Raw genomic sequence first — 12571 nt, forward strand, 5'->3', positions numbered from 1 at the left:
CCAGATCCACTGGAGAGCAGGACCCGGTCCAACCCACTGCGCCCCCCCCAAACAAATTAAATTTTAAATAATGGCAATTTTTTTTCAAATCAAGAAAAAATTATGGAATCACTCAATGTTAAGGAAAGAACTATGGAATCATTTGGTATTTCCATTTTTAAAACAAACAAGTCAAAAAATGCAAATTAGTCTGCAGTTAAGAGAGCTTACTGAGTTTAACAAGCTGTTGGACTTGACTAATTGAAAGGAAACATGGCCCCAACAAGAGAGCTGTCAATAGAAACAATGGAAAGGATAATAAAACTTCTTCAAGAAGGAAATCCAACACAGAGTGTGGCAAAAAAAGTTGGTTGTTCCCAGTCAGCTGTCTAAAATCTGGTGCAAGTATAAACAAAATGGGAAGGTAATAAAAGGAAAACATACGGGTAGACCAAGGAAGACATCAAAGCATCAGGATAGAAAACTCAAAGCAATATGCCTTGAAAACAGAAAATGCACAACAAAACAAATGGGCGGAAACTGAAGTCAATGTTTGTGAAGGAACTGTAGGAAATCGGCTGAAAGAAATGGGATTCACGTATAGAAAAGCCAAATGAAAACCAGCACTAACACCTAAACAGAAAATGAGGTTACAGTGGGCTAAAGAGAAGCAATCATGGAGTGTGGATGACTGGATGAAAGTGATATTCAGTGATGAATCACAAATCTGCATTGGCCAAGGCGATGATGCTGGAACTTTTGTCTGGTACCGTTCTAATGAAACATATAAAGATGAATGCCTCAAGAAAACAATCAAATTTCCCCAGTCATTTATGAGATGGGGTTGTATGTCAGGTGAGATGGCAATCATGACCTCAGCAGTCAATGTCCAGGTGTACATTGAATTTTTGGACACTTTTCTCATTGCATCAATAGAAAATAGGTTTGGTGATGAAGTAATTTTTCAGGATGATAATGCATCTTGCTACAGAGCAGAGAGTGTTAAAGCTTTTCTTCAGGAAAGGCATATCAACTCAATGACATGGCCAGCAAACAGTCCAGATCTCAATCCAGTTGAAAATTTATGGTGGAAATTGAAAAAACTGGTCTATGACAAGGCTCCTTCCTGCAAAGCTGATCTGTTAATGGCTATTCGAGAAAGCTGGAACCAGATTGATAAAGAATATTGTTTTTCCGTAGTGAAGTCAATGCCTCAAAGAATTCAGGCCATCATAAAAGCCCGAGGACGAAAGATAAAGTATTGACTATTTTTTTTTGTTGATGATTCCATAATTTTTTCCTCTAGTGGGTTTGGAAAAAAATTGCTATTAAAGTAATTTAATTTGAGGTATGTTCAACAAAGCCAGAATGTCCAGCTATTAAACAAAAAACATTTTGTGTTGTGTCTGATTTATTTGCTATGAAGTAAAAAAAAAAAAGTTGGGTGAACACACTCAACATGTGGTGATTCCATAATTTTTGCCAGGGGTTGTATATTTCTGCAATTTAACTATCTGGAAATAAACCTCTGAATCCTCCCCCCCCCCCCCCCCCTTTTTTTTTTTTTTTTTTTTTTTTTTTTTTTAAGTATTAAAATTTTGTTTCCACATTTTGTCATGGTTTTTAACCTAAACTTTTCAAACTTGCTATTCTGGCCATCCTTGGGTCTTGATTTCCCTCTGTAATAGCACAAACTGACAATATATTCATAATTTGTAATTTTTCCCCACTGTAACAGGAATTAGACCATCTGAAGGTGTGGGAGTTGGGTGCACTTTCCCTATCCCGCACATTATTGTACAAATGGCACATCTGTGCAGGGACACAGCTGTCATTTCACAGCACTTATTACATGTCATGAAATATTTATTTTTTCATTAGACAGGTAACCATGAGTAAGAAAAGACACCTGCATTGGTGGAAATTCAGCTTTAGTTCAGTTTATCGAAATACTTCAGCTTGCCTGATGGATCAGGGATTATCTGGAGGAAGAAAAACACATTTTTATATGTAAAGAATAGTATCTTGCAGCAGCCAGCACGTATATTCCAACAGTACAAATAAAAAGCTAAATTAAAGCTGAGACCCCCCACCCCCATCTCTCCTAGAGAATGCCTTAAGCTGAAAGGCTGTTCTGTGTGGCCAGCTTTCAATAGCTTTGGAGGACATTACTCACAACTCCTGCCTGGGCCACCAAGCTCTCATGGCTTCCTCTGGATTAATCTGATTGGACCAAGATGTGAGGAACGGGGTTTAGGCACCTGTCCGTAAATTTGCATCTACTTTTTCGTGAAATGACACTATTTACCTAATTTTAACAGATCCACAACGTCAACTAGTGGTCTGTGCCTGTAACAATGTCCTTTCAGTTTCTTGGTGGTCACTGGAAAAGTACTGCATCAGTTCAAGGTTGTCTGCAAACATTAATCCTGAGACTAAACCATCCTTTCCTGAGCACACAGACCTATAGCATGAGGTTGATGTAGCAACAATCAGAAGTAATAACTTACAGTGTCACTGCCTGGCTTCCAGCCAGCTGGGCACACTACAGTGAGAGAGGACAGCATCACCACCACCATCACACACTGCATGGTAAGAGAAGACACACTATCTTCCCCAGATCTGGAGCACGACCCCTACCTTCTCCATGTTTATCAGTGTACTGGAAAGCCTGCACCAGCCGCAGCGTCTCATCTACAGATCGTCCCACCGGTAGGTCGTTCATGGTGATCTGCCGCAGTACACCCTTGTCATCGATAATGAAGAGGCCTCTGAGGATGAAGCAGGAGCAGAGTAATGAAAAACTGGGAAAAAAAAAAAAAACTGGGATGGAGAGCACAACCCAATCTAAGCTGGTTCACAGTAGCAGCAATCATCTGAACCTTCAGGATTGAGAATATCTGAGTGGATAAAAATGTACGGTAACTTGCAGGATATTTGGGTCCCACAGTGGCAAGATGAAGGTGATTTGTCTGTATGCAGCTAAAGCATTTCACACAAAGCCATGCAAGTGGTTTTCACTCAGCAAAATACATTTAATCATGTTAGTGTCTTATGGTGTCAGTCACCTTACTGGAGGAAAAAGATGTAATACCTCAAGTAAGGCCTTGCTCAAGGGTGCTACAGCACCGCTGAGCATAGGATTCAAACCAGAAACCCTCCAGGTTCCCTCCAAGTCAATGTCCTTTATTGCTACGCTGCCTACTGCTCTATTTCAGGCTACATTTACATTTATTCATTTAGCTGACGCTTTTCTCCAAAGTGACTTACAACACTGAGGTAGCTCTGACCGCTACGTCACATCTATTGCTCAAGTCTTCAACATCACCGTCTCTGCGGAAAACCGAACCAATGTCTCTCGACTCTTATTTAACCACTCCGGCGGTGCATTTAATTTCTGTACCTGAGTGTATGACCCTGGTCCTCTAGGAAGACTCCATAGTCCTTGGCAATCTGGTGTGTGAGATCAGACAGCAGTGGGATTTTCAATGGCCCAAGTCCACCCTGCTTTCTCGGCATGTTGATCCTGTCAACATGCAAACACCGTTACACTCTTGCAAGGCTGGCACAGCATCGCCAAGCTCAGCCAGGCAAAAAACTGTCACTCTATGGCAAAAACGAGCAGCCTTTACGTTTAACGGTACAGGCAGCGTGTCGGAAGCATCACACACAGTGCCCCACACAGCTTTTCTTTTGGCTTTGTCAGGTACACGTGTCCCGCTGCGACAGGTTAGGTGTTTACCAGGCCAGATGAGTGAACTGAGAGTCCACAGAGCACGCCACGACCTCCGCGTTGATATTGCGGAACTCCTGTATACGGTCGCTGAACGCAATTATCTCGGTGGGACACACGAAGGTGCTGCAAGAGAGCAAGAAAAGGCCAAAGAGAAAAAGGGCTTATCCACAACGGCAGGCGGGTTTCCGGGGGAATTCTCAGCTCGGCCTCGCCCGGGTAGGTTCCACAAGCGGTACGCACAAGTCCAAGGGGTAGAAGAAGAACACCAGGTATCTTCCTCTGTAGTCCGTCAGTTTGAGCTCCTTAAACTCGCCGTTGATGACAGCGGTCCCTTCCCAGCGAGGCGCCGGCTTCGAAACTGCGGCGGGACAGAAAGACGACGTTCAGTATCGTCACCTCCTTCGTCACCTCAGGTTCCTGCTTCAAATCCCTTCCTCCTGCTGCAGTCAGAGCCCTCCATCGAGTTCCTCCTGCCTCATCTCAATTATTATACCGGGTCGTACGAATGGCTGAACCAGTGGGCGCGCGTGCAGCCTCAGGTAAGCTTGCCTTTCGCCGCTCAGCGCCTGCTCGGCCTCGGCTCTGTCTGTGCCTGAAATTAACGTGCCGGAATTGTCCTCCTCATCTCGGGCTACGGCTCGAGCTGCGCAAACAGCGCTTTTTAAGCGCCTCCGCCGCAGAGAAGCGGGAAACGACACTGCCAAGAAAGCAAGAAGGGGAGCGCGCGCCGCCGCTCACGCGCCACACAGAGCGAGACTGCGCAGCTGCGTCCTTCCCGCGTGTGACGTCACTGCTCCTTACGGACGGCTGTGCTAAGATGTAGACGTTGTGCTTCACAGTGAATTGCGGAACGAGAATTTGCACGTTTTTCGCTAGCCGAGCATCGGTTCAGGATGTAGTCCTGTGGTGGGAAGAGCACTAAACGGTTACGGTAACCCTGGCAGGTCGAGTCGAGTGTGGCGGGGCTGCTGGGCTCACTTCTTTGCACACTGAATGAGTGACGTGTCCCACAACAACAAGTCAGTGCCCCCCCCCCCCCTTGTTGGCTCTGTCACCTACGAACACAATATCATATCTGTCGTTTCTCTTCCTCCTCAACCCGCTGCTTGTAATTCTGCTTTTACAACAGCGAACACCGTAGGCGTAGCTGTGCGACGCATTTACACTGTGTGCGTAATCATTCATTTCATCAAACAAGGGGAGGAGCACAGTGATCGGCGACACAACTGCTGCACGTCCGACGTCGTCAGAACTGACGAGAAAATAACACAGGGAGAACGCGAAGGTGCCACCCCGTCCCTGGCTGAGCTGGCGTTAGATGAGTAAGTGCTCGTCAAACAAACAGCGTCAACTCAGCTGAATTGCGGCCCACAGAGAAGTTGCACATTTTAACATTACTAACATTACTGTACATTCGTTCCCAGTCTGACTGACTTGGCCCTCGCTCGTTGCAGAACCGCGCGAGAAGCTCCCCTCGCCTCGACGTTCTCGCACGTTTCACTCACTCTTGGCCTTGCTCAGGTGCAGCGAGTGGTCGGACCCGGGCACTCGGAAGGCCTCGCCCGGGTACACGTGCCCTCCCGCGTACTTGTAGCACTCCTGCTCCTTCCTGCCATTTGGTCCGTCTTCTTGTAGCGCGATCGCGACCTGAAGCAGCACAGCAACTGTGAAAATCGCAAGGAAAACTTGCGCCGAGACGCTCTTGTGTCTTCCCGCCATTCTTCTCGCTTCTCGCGCCGCGCACGTATCAGTGCGCGCTCCCGGCGAGGGCTCCGCACGGGAACGCACAGTGCAGGCGGCGACGCGACCGTTTAAAGACACAGTTGCGCATTTGCACACAAGTGAAATAAAACGTAGTCGCGGCATCCCAGAAACAACCGTCGGATAGTTCCACGATAGCCATAATTAATCGCTTCTCTCACTTACATACGGAAGAGAAATGCGTTGAAATGACGAAAAGCACGACACCTCTTGCTAGATACGTTCTGGGCAATCTGCAAATTTATTTAGTTATATTTTCTTCCAAAGCGACGTATAACGTTAATCCACCTACACTTCTTTATCCATGATTTATACAGCTGGGTAATTTTACTGGAGCAATTTTAAAGTAAATCCTTCGCTCAGGGTATATAGCTTGAGAAGGGATTCGACTGTCTCCAAAGAAAATAGTTCTAGCCACTACGTCACATGTATATATTTAATGTAAATACATTGTGCTGCATTAGTTTTAATACATTTTGATCATCGCGATCTACTTCTACATTTACCCGTTTAATTGAATGAATAATACCGCACTGATGGCTGGCATACGTCCATCAACTCCGCGCATCTTACCGTCGGCCACTTTGGCCTTTTACTAGGGATACACGTATGGAAAAGAGGCCCCCTTATGAACTCCGCGAATTTTCTGTTGGCCACTGTACCAGTCGCTGGTGTCGCCGCAAGCGGCTTTGTGACGTCAAGGACACACTTTCGACGTCATATCGCTAACGGTCCAAAGTAGAATGCGAAATATGCTCGCAATGATCTCCACGGTGATAAGGGGTGCGCTCAGTAAAAATGTACGTATATTGTTCTGCTGTTATGTTATAATAGCATAATTTATGACGGTATATTAATTAATTGGTGTGCTAGTAGTAGTAGGTGCGCTAAGCGCCGGCATCATCGAGAGGTACGTTAGTTAGCGGTTGTTACACAGTTAGTTAATAGATACAATCCATTAGGTCCGCCAGTTCGGTCAGCGTTAGTAAATCTCTGAAACCTGTTAGTCGGCAGCTTAAGTTTAATATGCCTACTGTGTGGGTGTATTTAACTCTGAAATAAATTGGGACAGACAGTGAGTGTGCTGGTTTAAACAAATACTAGCTTAGCTGCACGTCGTGCGGTTTCCTTCTGTGACGCTGCATTAATGTTAGTTTTGCAACAAAATGCATGTTGACTGCGTCAAGAATCTCATTTCGTGGAGGTATTTAACAAACGCTCCGCTTCTCCGTCGCGACGTTTAAAGCCTGGCGAGTTGCGCATGCGCACTGCGCGTTCGTCCTCCTGCCTCTTGGAGACCTGAAATACATATTTTATTCACTGCCACAATAAACGCTCTGTGTAACTGGGTCGTAGTGCTTGGATATAGCTCACTTGAGCCCTGTTCCTCATACGTAGCGTAGGCCTTCCAGTACTAGACACGCTGCTATGCCCCATCATGTGGTGCAAAGACGTTAATCTGCAATGGAAAGTGGACTGTTGCAAAGGAGGCGAAATGGCCAAATCAAATGTGCACAATTTCAAAGGAAGTGCCACTCCACCCCACGCCAGTCCCACTGTGTTTGCGGTGCATGCCTCTGGCCAATGACCCTTTGCAGCTTGTGTCTCGGCGCCGTTGCTCCTCGTCCCCTATGATCCAGGAAACCCTTTTCAGCGCTGATCCGCTGGCCGTCTCCTCCGGGACTGCTGCTAATTCCGTCACTGCCTTTATGACGACTCGATTGTCCTGTGTTAAGAAGCCTGTGTCCACACCCACTGTATCCATGTGTCAGTCTTCTCTCTCTGCACTTTTCCTCTTCAATCTTTGCCCTGTGTCTCTTTCTGCTTTGCGCTGGGTGTCGAGGACAGGCTCCTTCAGAGGTAAGACTTCTGTTCAGCAGCAGCGTCTGGATGTGGCGGCACTATGACCTATAGTCTCCGTAACTGCGGAGTCATCAGTTCTTAATGTTTGTCTCTAGCGGGTTCAGTGGACGCATGCAGTAGGGCAGCACTTATACTTGCTGCCAAAGCTAACAGCCAGGTATCAAGTGCACTGTAGGTGGTACTGGGACAAGTGGTTTTGGACAGTGTGTGTGTGTGTGTGTGTGTGTGTGTGTGTGTGTGTGGGGGCAGTATTGTGTGACCTGAGGGACAATACTGCCCACACACACACTGTGCCATGGAGCCATGGTGTGGAACTGTACAGCCGCAAAGAAGACAAGCCCCGCAATAATTGCAAGATCCGGTTTTAGTCTTAGCAAGTGCACTAACTGACAGATACACTGCAGGGAGAGTTTGCATCTTCAGCAGCTGAACATGATTATTGTCTTCTAGTGGTCCCTTTTATACATAGGAGCTTAGAGACTAATGGCACACAGGGTCTGGTCTGTTCAGTGAGAGGAGACGTGCCCTTGTTATTAAATTCACCTTGAGGTCCTGCTGACACTTAACTGACGTTTTTTCCATTTCAGAGTGGAGAATACAGTCTGCTGTTCAGTACCAGTTTATATGGCTTGACATCTTATAAAAGAAAGTCTGTGGTGATGATAATTATCCTCTTAGAGCCTTTGCTGCAAGTCCAATAATTTGAACAGAGTATTTCCTGCCATACTGCCTGTCACCAGCCTCAAAAGTTATTAGCTTTGCATCTGCATGAGCTCAGCATTCTCTGCGACTGATCCCTGGTCCAAATGCAGAAGCGGCACACTGCAAGTCGCCTAATCCTGGAGCAACATAGCAGTGCACCGAGCCCTAGGAAGTTCAGTACAAGGGCTTTGCTGAGTCAGCCTGGATCCATGACTCAGCTGGTGGGCTGCCTGCTGCCTTCTGCCTTCTATCTGCCCCTTTTTCATGATAGATTGTGTAACTCCCTGTCCCGAGTGTTGCAGTACATGTACCATTGTAATGTTCCATTCCCTTGCAGCCCCGTAGCTCCAGCCTCAGTGTCTATGAATAGAGTTTAGGTTTCCTTCACACCTAGTATTTGTCCTCTGGTCACTTCTGACCCCTGAAGGAGCAGTTTGTTTCAGTCCCTGGGCTGATGGGCTGTTCTTTCCTCAGTCATCCACACAGAGAGCTATTATGTGGCTTCTGGCGGCCATCTCCAAGCATGCCGATTTAACCTCACCCCCAGAGCCGGCACTGCCCCTCAACAGGCCTCAGCTGCCAGTCGGTACCTTGTCTTCCTTGTGAATACTGCCCGGGCCTTCCCAGAAGCTCCACCAACAGACTTGTGTTCTCCTGTTCAGGGCAGGACTCCCCTATTCCCTGTGACTTCCACACTCCTCCTGCCTTGAGTCTGATCACTAGTGCAGATGCTGCTTCCTTTGCAGTGCAGGTGACTCCATGGAAGGAGAGATGTCCTTATTGGTGCAGGCTGCCTGTCCCATTTCCTGTGCTACTGTACACTCCTAGGGTCTTATCACTCATTTGTGCTGGCCTCTCTCTGGGGTAGTTTTCACCAGGTCTCCAAGGTCCACCGTCATGACAGGCAGAAATATATTTAATAGGACTGTAGCAGTGATGAGACCTCTTATCAGATCCTCCATGGAGCTGGAGCTTTGTCTCGTGACTGTTTTTCCAGTGCTCTGACTTCACTGCGTCTGATGCTTCCATGACTGTCGTGTTTTTCAGGCTCTAAAGGGTAATGCTTGTCCCCATTTGTCTGTAAGTCAGTTATCTGTTTATGGGTCATTTGTCTCTTCTCTTCTGCCCCAGGGAGTCAAGGTTGTGGTGTCAACACGCACCTACGCCGACTTCACTGCTCAAGCTTCCTTTGACATTAAGGTTTGTCACTGTCAGTGTTTGTAAGCATGTGTGGCAATGATTAAGGTGGATGGAGTGAATATATGGAGGCTTAATAATAACATTGTTATGAGATCTTACTGGTTCTTACTGGTCAGTGGCTGCATCTCCTCTGTGATCTGAGTGGTCTTTATTCCACCTGTTTGTCCAAAAGAAGTGTGACCTGCACCGCCTGGAAGAAGGCCCTCCCCAGCAGGCGCTGCTGACCAGAGAGGAGGGCCTGAAGTACTACCGTATAATGCAGACTGTGAGACGCATGGAGCTGAAAGCAGATCAGCTCTATAAGCAGAAAATCATCCGGGGCTTCTGCCACCTGTATGATGGCCAGGTAACAGTGTCTGCACTGGCTGTCTCACACACTTACTATTAGGGAAAGCCAGTGAGTTATGCAGACAAATATTCATGCAGCACCGCCCAAATACTGAACATGACACATAAATTGGCAGAAGCAATAAACACCCGCAAATAAATGTATTCTAACTAAGAAACATGTATAGATGCTCACAGTTCCACACTGACACATGGCTGATTGGTCACTAGGTGCTCGTGTAAAACTACACTATTTTATCCCATGATTTTTGCTTCTGGAACTTCCTCTTTTGACAGGAAGCATGTGCCATGGGGATTGAGGCAGGCATCAATCCCACAGACCACCTGATCACAGCATATCGGGCCCATGGCTACACCTTTACCAGGGGTGTGCCTGTCAAAGAGATCTTGGCTGAACTCACAGGTTTGTGTTTGCACACATGTTGCACTTGACAGTGTATGAATCCTTTTGTTTTTTAGTTATAGAGTGTTTGTCTGGTGTTGATAAAACGCTGAGGTGTGTTCTCATTCCCTCTCTCTTTCAGGGAGGAGGGGTGGTGTGGCAAAGGGAAAGGGTGGCTCCATGCACATGTATGCCAAGAACTTCTACGGCGGCAATGGTATTGTTGGGGCACAGGTACCAGCATCCCCCCCTCAGACGCAAGAGTAAAACTCAAAATTGCTGCCTAAGGGGTTGTGTTTTCCTTGTGTCTGCACTTCCACATGTGCTCTCTGTTTATATTTGTATTTTCCCAGGTTCCACTGGGAGCAGGTGTGGCTCTGGCTTGCCAGTACCTTGGAAATAATGAGATCTGTGTCACGCTATATGGAGATGGAGCTGCCAATCAGGTAAGACCACATTCATGCATCACCAAACCACCTTGTTGAGAAGCACATACCTTTTTGTCACAGATCCAGTTTGTCAGCTGCAGTTCTGCCGTAATACTGAACTGTCTTGCACTCCTTCAGGGCCAGATCTTTGAGTCTTTCAACATGGCATCTCTGTGGAAACTGCCCTGCATCTTCATTTGTGAGAACAACAAGTATGGCATGGGCACGTCAGTGGAACGCGCTTCCGCCAGCACAGACTACTACAAGAGGGGGGATTTCATTCCTGGTCTCAGGGTAGGAGAACCGCCCAGGTGCACTACTTCTGCCCACAGTTTACATGTATAAGTGTTTTGCCCTGCAAACACACCCAAGTTGAGCCTGTGGCATGTCATCGACGCCCCACAGGTGGATGGCATGGATGTCTTGTGTGTGAGGGAAGCCACAAAGTTTGCTGCGGACTTCTGCCGAGCTGGCAAGGTGAGTTTTGTTTGGCTTCTGTTATTCATTTACCAGAAAGGCTTCTCGGGGAAGGAAAGTGGAAAAGCCATGAAGCTGCTGTGAAAATGTGGTTCAGGAGCCACCAGGAGCCTGTAACCCATTTCCCACCAATTTACTTCAGGGACCCATTCTAATGGAACTACAAACCTACCGTTACCATGGACACAGCATGAGTGATCCTGGGGTCAGGTGAGAATGGCCTTTGACCTTGGCCACATTTGATGTAGAGAGTGAAGCATAAGCCCTCACTCCCAGACAACTGATACCTTTCCCCAAGCCGTGTGTCCTTTTTGCCCCCCCGCCCCCAGTTGATCACCTTAGTTGCACTGATTTCTGCCCACGAACTCTCCCAATGTGCCTCTTTAGCATTCGGATACCTTCTCTCTTTTCATAGCTACCGGACCCGTGAGGAGATCCAGGAGGTTCGTAGCAAGAGTGACCCCATCTCAATGCTGAAGGAGCGCATGCTGAGCACCAGCATGGCCAGTGTGGAGGAGCTTAAGGTGAGGAACATCTGGGTCCCTGTGTAGAAGCACATGTGTACTTGTTTGCACACCTGTCCTGCTCTGGACTGGGCTGAATGCAGCCAAAGCCCAAGTTCAGATGAGTTCACTGTCCCTCACCTATGACCAGGAGATTGATGTGGAGGTGCGGAAGGAGATCGAGGATGCGGCGCAGTTCGCCACCACAGACCCAGAACCACCCCTGGAGGAGCTCTGCAACCACATTTTCCATAATGACTCTCCCCTGGAGGTCCGTGGCACCAACCCCTGGAGCAAGCTTAAGTCTGTCAGCTAGACTTGGAAAGTCAGCAGTAAGACCCCTCATATTCACCAGGTAGAATTCGACGTTTCTGAGCCCCCGCACTTCTCAGCAGCTGTGAGGTGGTAGATGTTAATGTCGCTGTGCTCAAATCCTGCTCTCAAGATGGTGAGCACCCCCTCTCCTGACAGTAGTAGCTGTTTACCTCGCAGCAATTTGTTAGATGGGTCCTGAACCTCAGTCTCCTTCAGTAACGTCCCAGTGTTCCCTGCTCTGAATCTGATTCAAGACACTCCCCAGAAAGGGGGAATATTTTGTGAAAACCAGATGAACAAATTTTGCTTGTCCACCGTGTTTGTGTTTATTACCCGTTTTAGGCACAGTGTATTGTAGCTTATATCTGTTTTCTGCACCTGTTTCACATGCACTGCAAGAGAGGTGAGATACTGAGACCAGTGTTGTCATGTGACCGGAAGTGAGTCTTTTTACAGTCTCTATGGCATGTCAGATTGTTTCACTTTGTCATTACGCACACATTTCAGCTGTGGCTGAAAGTCGCTCGCAAAAGTCGCGTATCGTACGCACATCCTGATAGGCATTAAAGGGAAGAGTGCTGGTGGATGTGCGTTTCAATACTGGTGTCCTGCATGGTCACGTTTGGCAATACAAGTGTTCAGTGTAAAAAAGGCGGTTGTCTTAACCTGTGTCACTGAGAATTTCCCTTAGTCTGTCCAGCACACTTTTGCTGGGATGGTCAATGTTTTAGGCCACTTTGAGCACTCTGGAGCAGTAAGGCAGCGTAGACCCTGGTGTCTTTCTCCACATCACGTAATGGATGTAATAAAGACCTTCAGACAGAATTGTGTATGGTTTGTTAATGGGGTAAGTTTATATGCTATTTTGGGAGCAGCT

At 47.2% G+C, this 12571-nt stretch overlaps 2 protein-coding genes across 6 annotated transcripts; one reads left to right on the plus strand and one right to left on the minus strand.

Annotated features, from left to right (window-relative positions):
* Positions 1-1628: 1628 nt before the first annotated feature.
* prdx4 (peroxiredoxin 4) lies at positions 1629-5501 on the minus strand. Of its 4 annotated transcripts, XM_018761208.1 has the most exons (8): positions 5221-5501; positions 3956-4073; positions 3722-3838; positions 3383-3505; positions 2620-2783; positions 2490-2524; positions 2156-2202; positions 1867-1961 (listed from the first exon to the last, which is right to left on the minus strand). In XM_018761208.1, exons 1-8 carry the CDS (start codon positions 5432-5434, stop codon positions 1958-1960), a joined length of 822 nt encoding a protein of 273 aa, XP_018616724.1. In that variant the 5' UTR covers positions 5435-5501; the 3' UTR covers positions 1867-1957. The 4 variants fall into 4 exon arrangements, with proteins under 4 accessions (XP_018616723.1, XP_018616725.1, XP_018616724.1 ...); XM_018761207.1 differs by lacking the exon at positions 2156-2202 and having other exon boundaries at positions 1629-1961; XM_018761209.1 differs by lacking the exon at positions 2156-2202 and having other exon boundaries at positions 1756-1961; positions 2620-2750; positions 5221-5500.
* On the plus strand, positions 4652-12516 carry LOC108939680 (pyruvate dehydrogenase E1 component subunit alpha, somatic form, mitochondrial). Of its 2 annotated transcripts, none has more exons than XM_018761205.2 (11): positions 4652-5037; positions 9173-9241; positions 9414-9587; positions 9866-9992; positions 10114-10205; positions 10325-10417; positions 10538-10693; positions 10805-10876; positions 11019-11086; positions 11292-11400; positions 11531-12516. In XM_018761205.2, the coding sequence occupies exons 3-11, from the start codon at positions 9498-9500 to the stop codon at positions 11693-11695; spliced, it is 972 nt and encodes a 323-aa protein (XP_018616721.1). In that variant the 5' UTR covers positions 4652-5037; positions 9173-9241; positions 9414-9497; the 3' UTR covers positions 11696-12516. The 2 variants fall into 2 exon arrangements, with proteins under 2 accessions (XP_018616721.1, XP_018616719.1); XM_018761203.1 differs by lacking the exon at positions 4652-5037 and adding an exon at positions 6180-6276.
* The last annotated feature ends 55 nt before the right edge of the window (positions 12517-12571 follow it).

This window comes from Scleropages formosus, chromosome 24, assembly GCF_900964775.1.
Source record: "Scleropages formosus chromosome 24, fSclFor1.1, whole genome shotgun sequence".
In the NCBI taxonomy this organism is placed as follows: Eukaryota; Metazoa; Chordata; class Actinopteri; order Osteoglossiformes; family Osteoglossidae; genus Scleropages; species Scleropages formosus.

What these genes read in the sequence shown, in the direction of transcription:
- prdx4 (XM_018761207.1), bottom strand. Translation starts at nt 5,434, where the DNA reads ATGGCGGGAAGACACAAGAGCGTCTCGGCGCAAGTTTTCCTTGCGATT. An exon ending in TTCTTCTACCCCTTGGACTT is followed by an intron (nt 3,839 to 3,955) that starts GTGCGTACCGCT and finishes GCTCTCTTGCAG; the next exon opens with CACCTTCGTGTGTCCCACCG. An exon ending in CACTGATAAACATGGAGAAG is followed by an intron (nt 2,525 to 2,619) that starts GTAGGGGTCGTG and finishes CTCTCACTGTAG; the next exon opens with TGTGCCCAGCTGGCTGGAAG.
- LOC108939680 (XM_018761203.1), top strand. Translation starts at nt 6,220, where the DNA reads ATGCGAAATATGCTCGCAATGATCTCCACGGTGATAAGGGGTGCGCTC. An exon ending in GAGATGGAGCTGCCAATCAG is followed by an intron (nt 10,418 to 10,537) that starts GTAAGACCACAT and finishes GCACTCCTTCAG; the next exon opens with GGCCAGATCTTTGAGTCTTT. An exon ending in CCAGTGTGGAGGAGCTTAAG is followed by an intron (nt 11,401 to 11,530) that starts GTGAGGAACATC and finishes ACCTATGACCAG; the next exon opens with GAGATTGATGTGGAGGTGCG.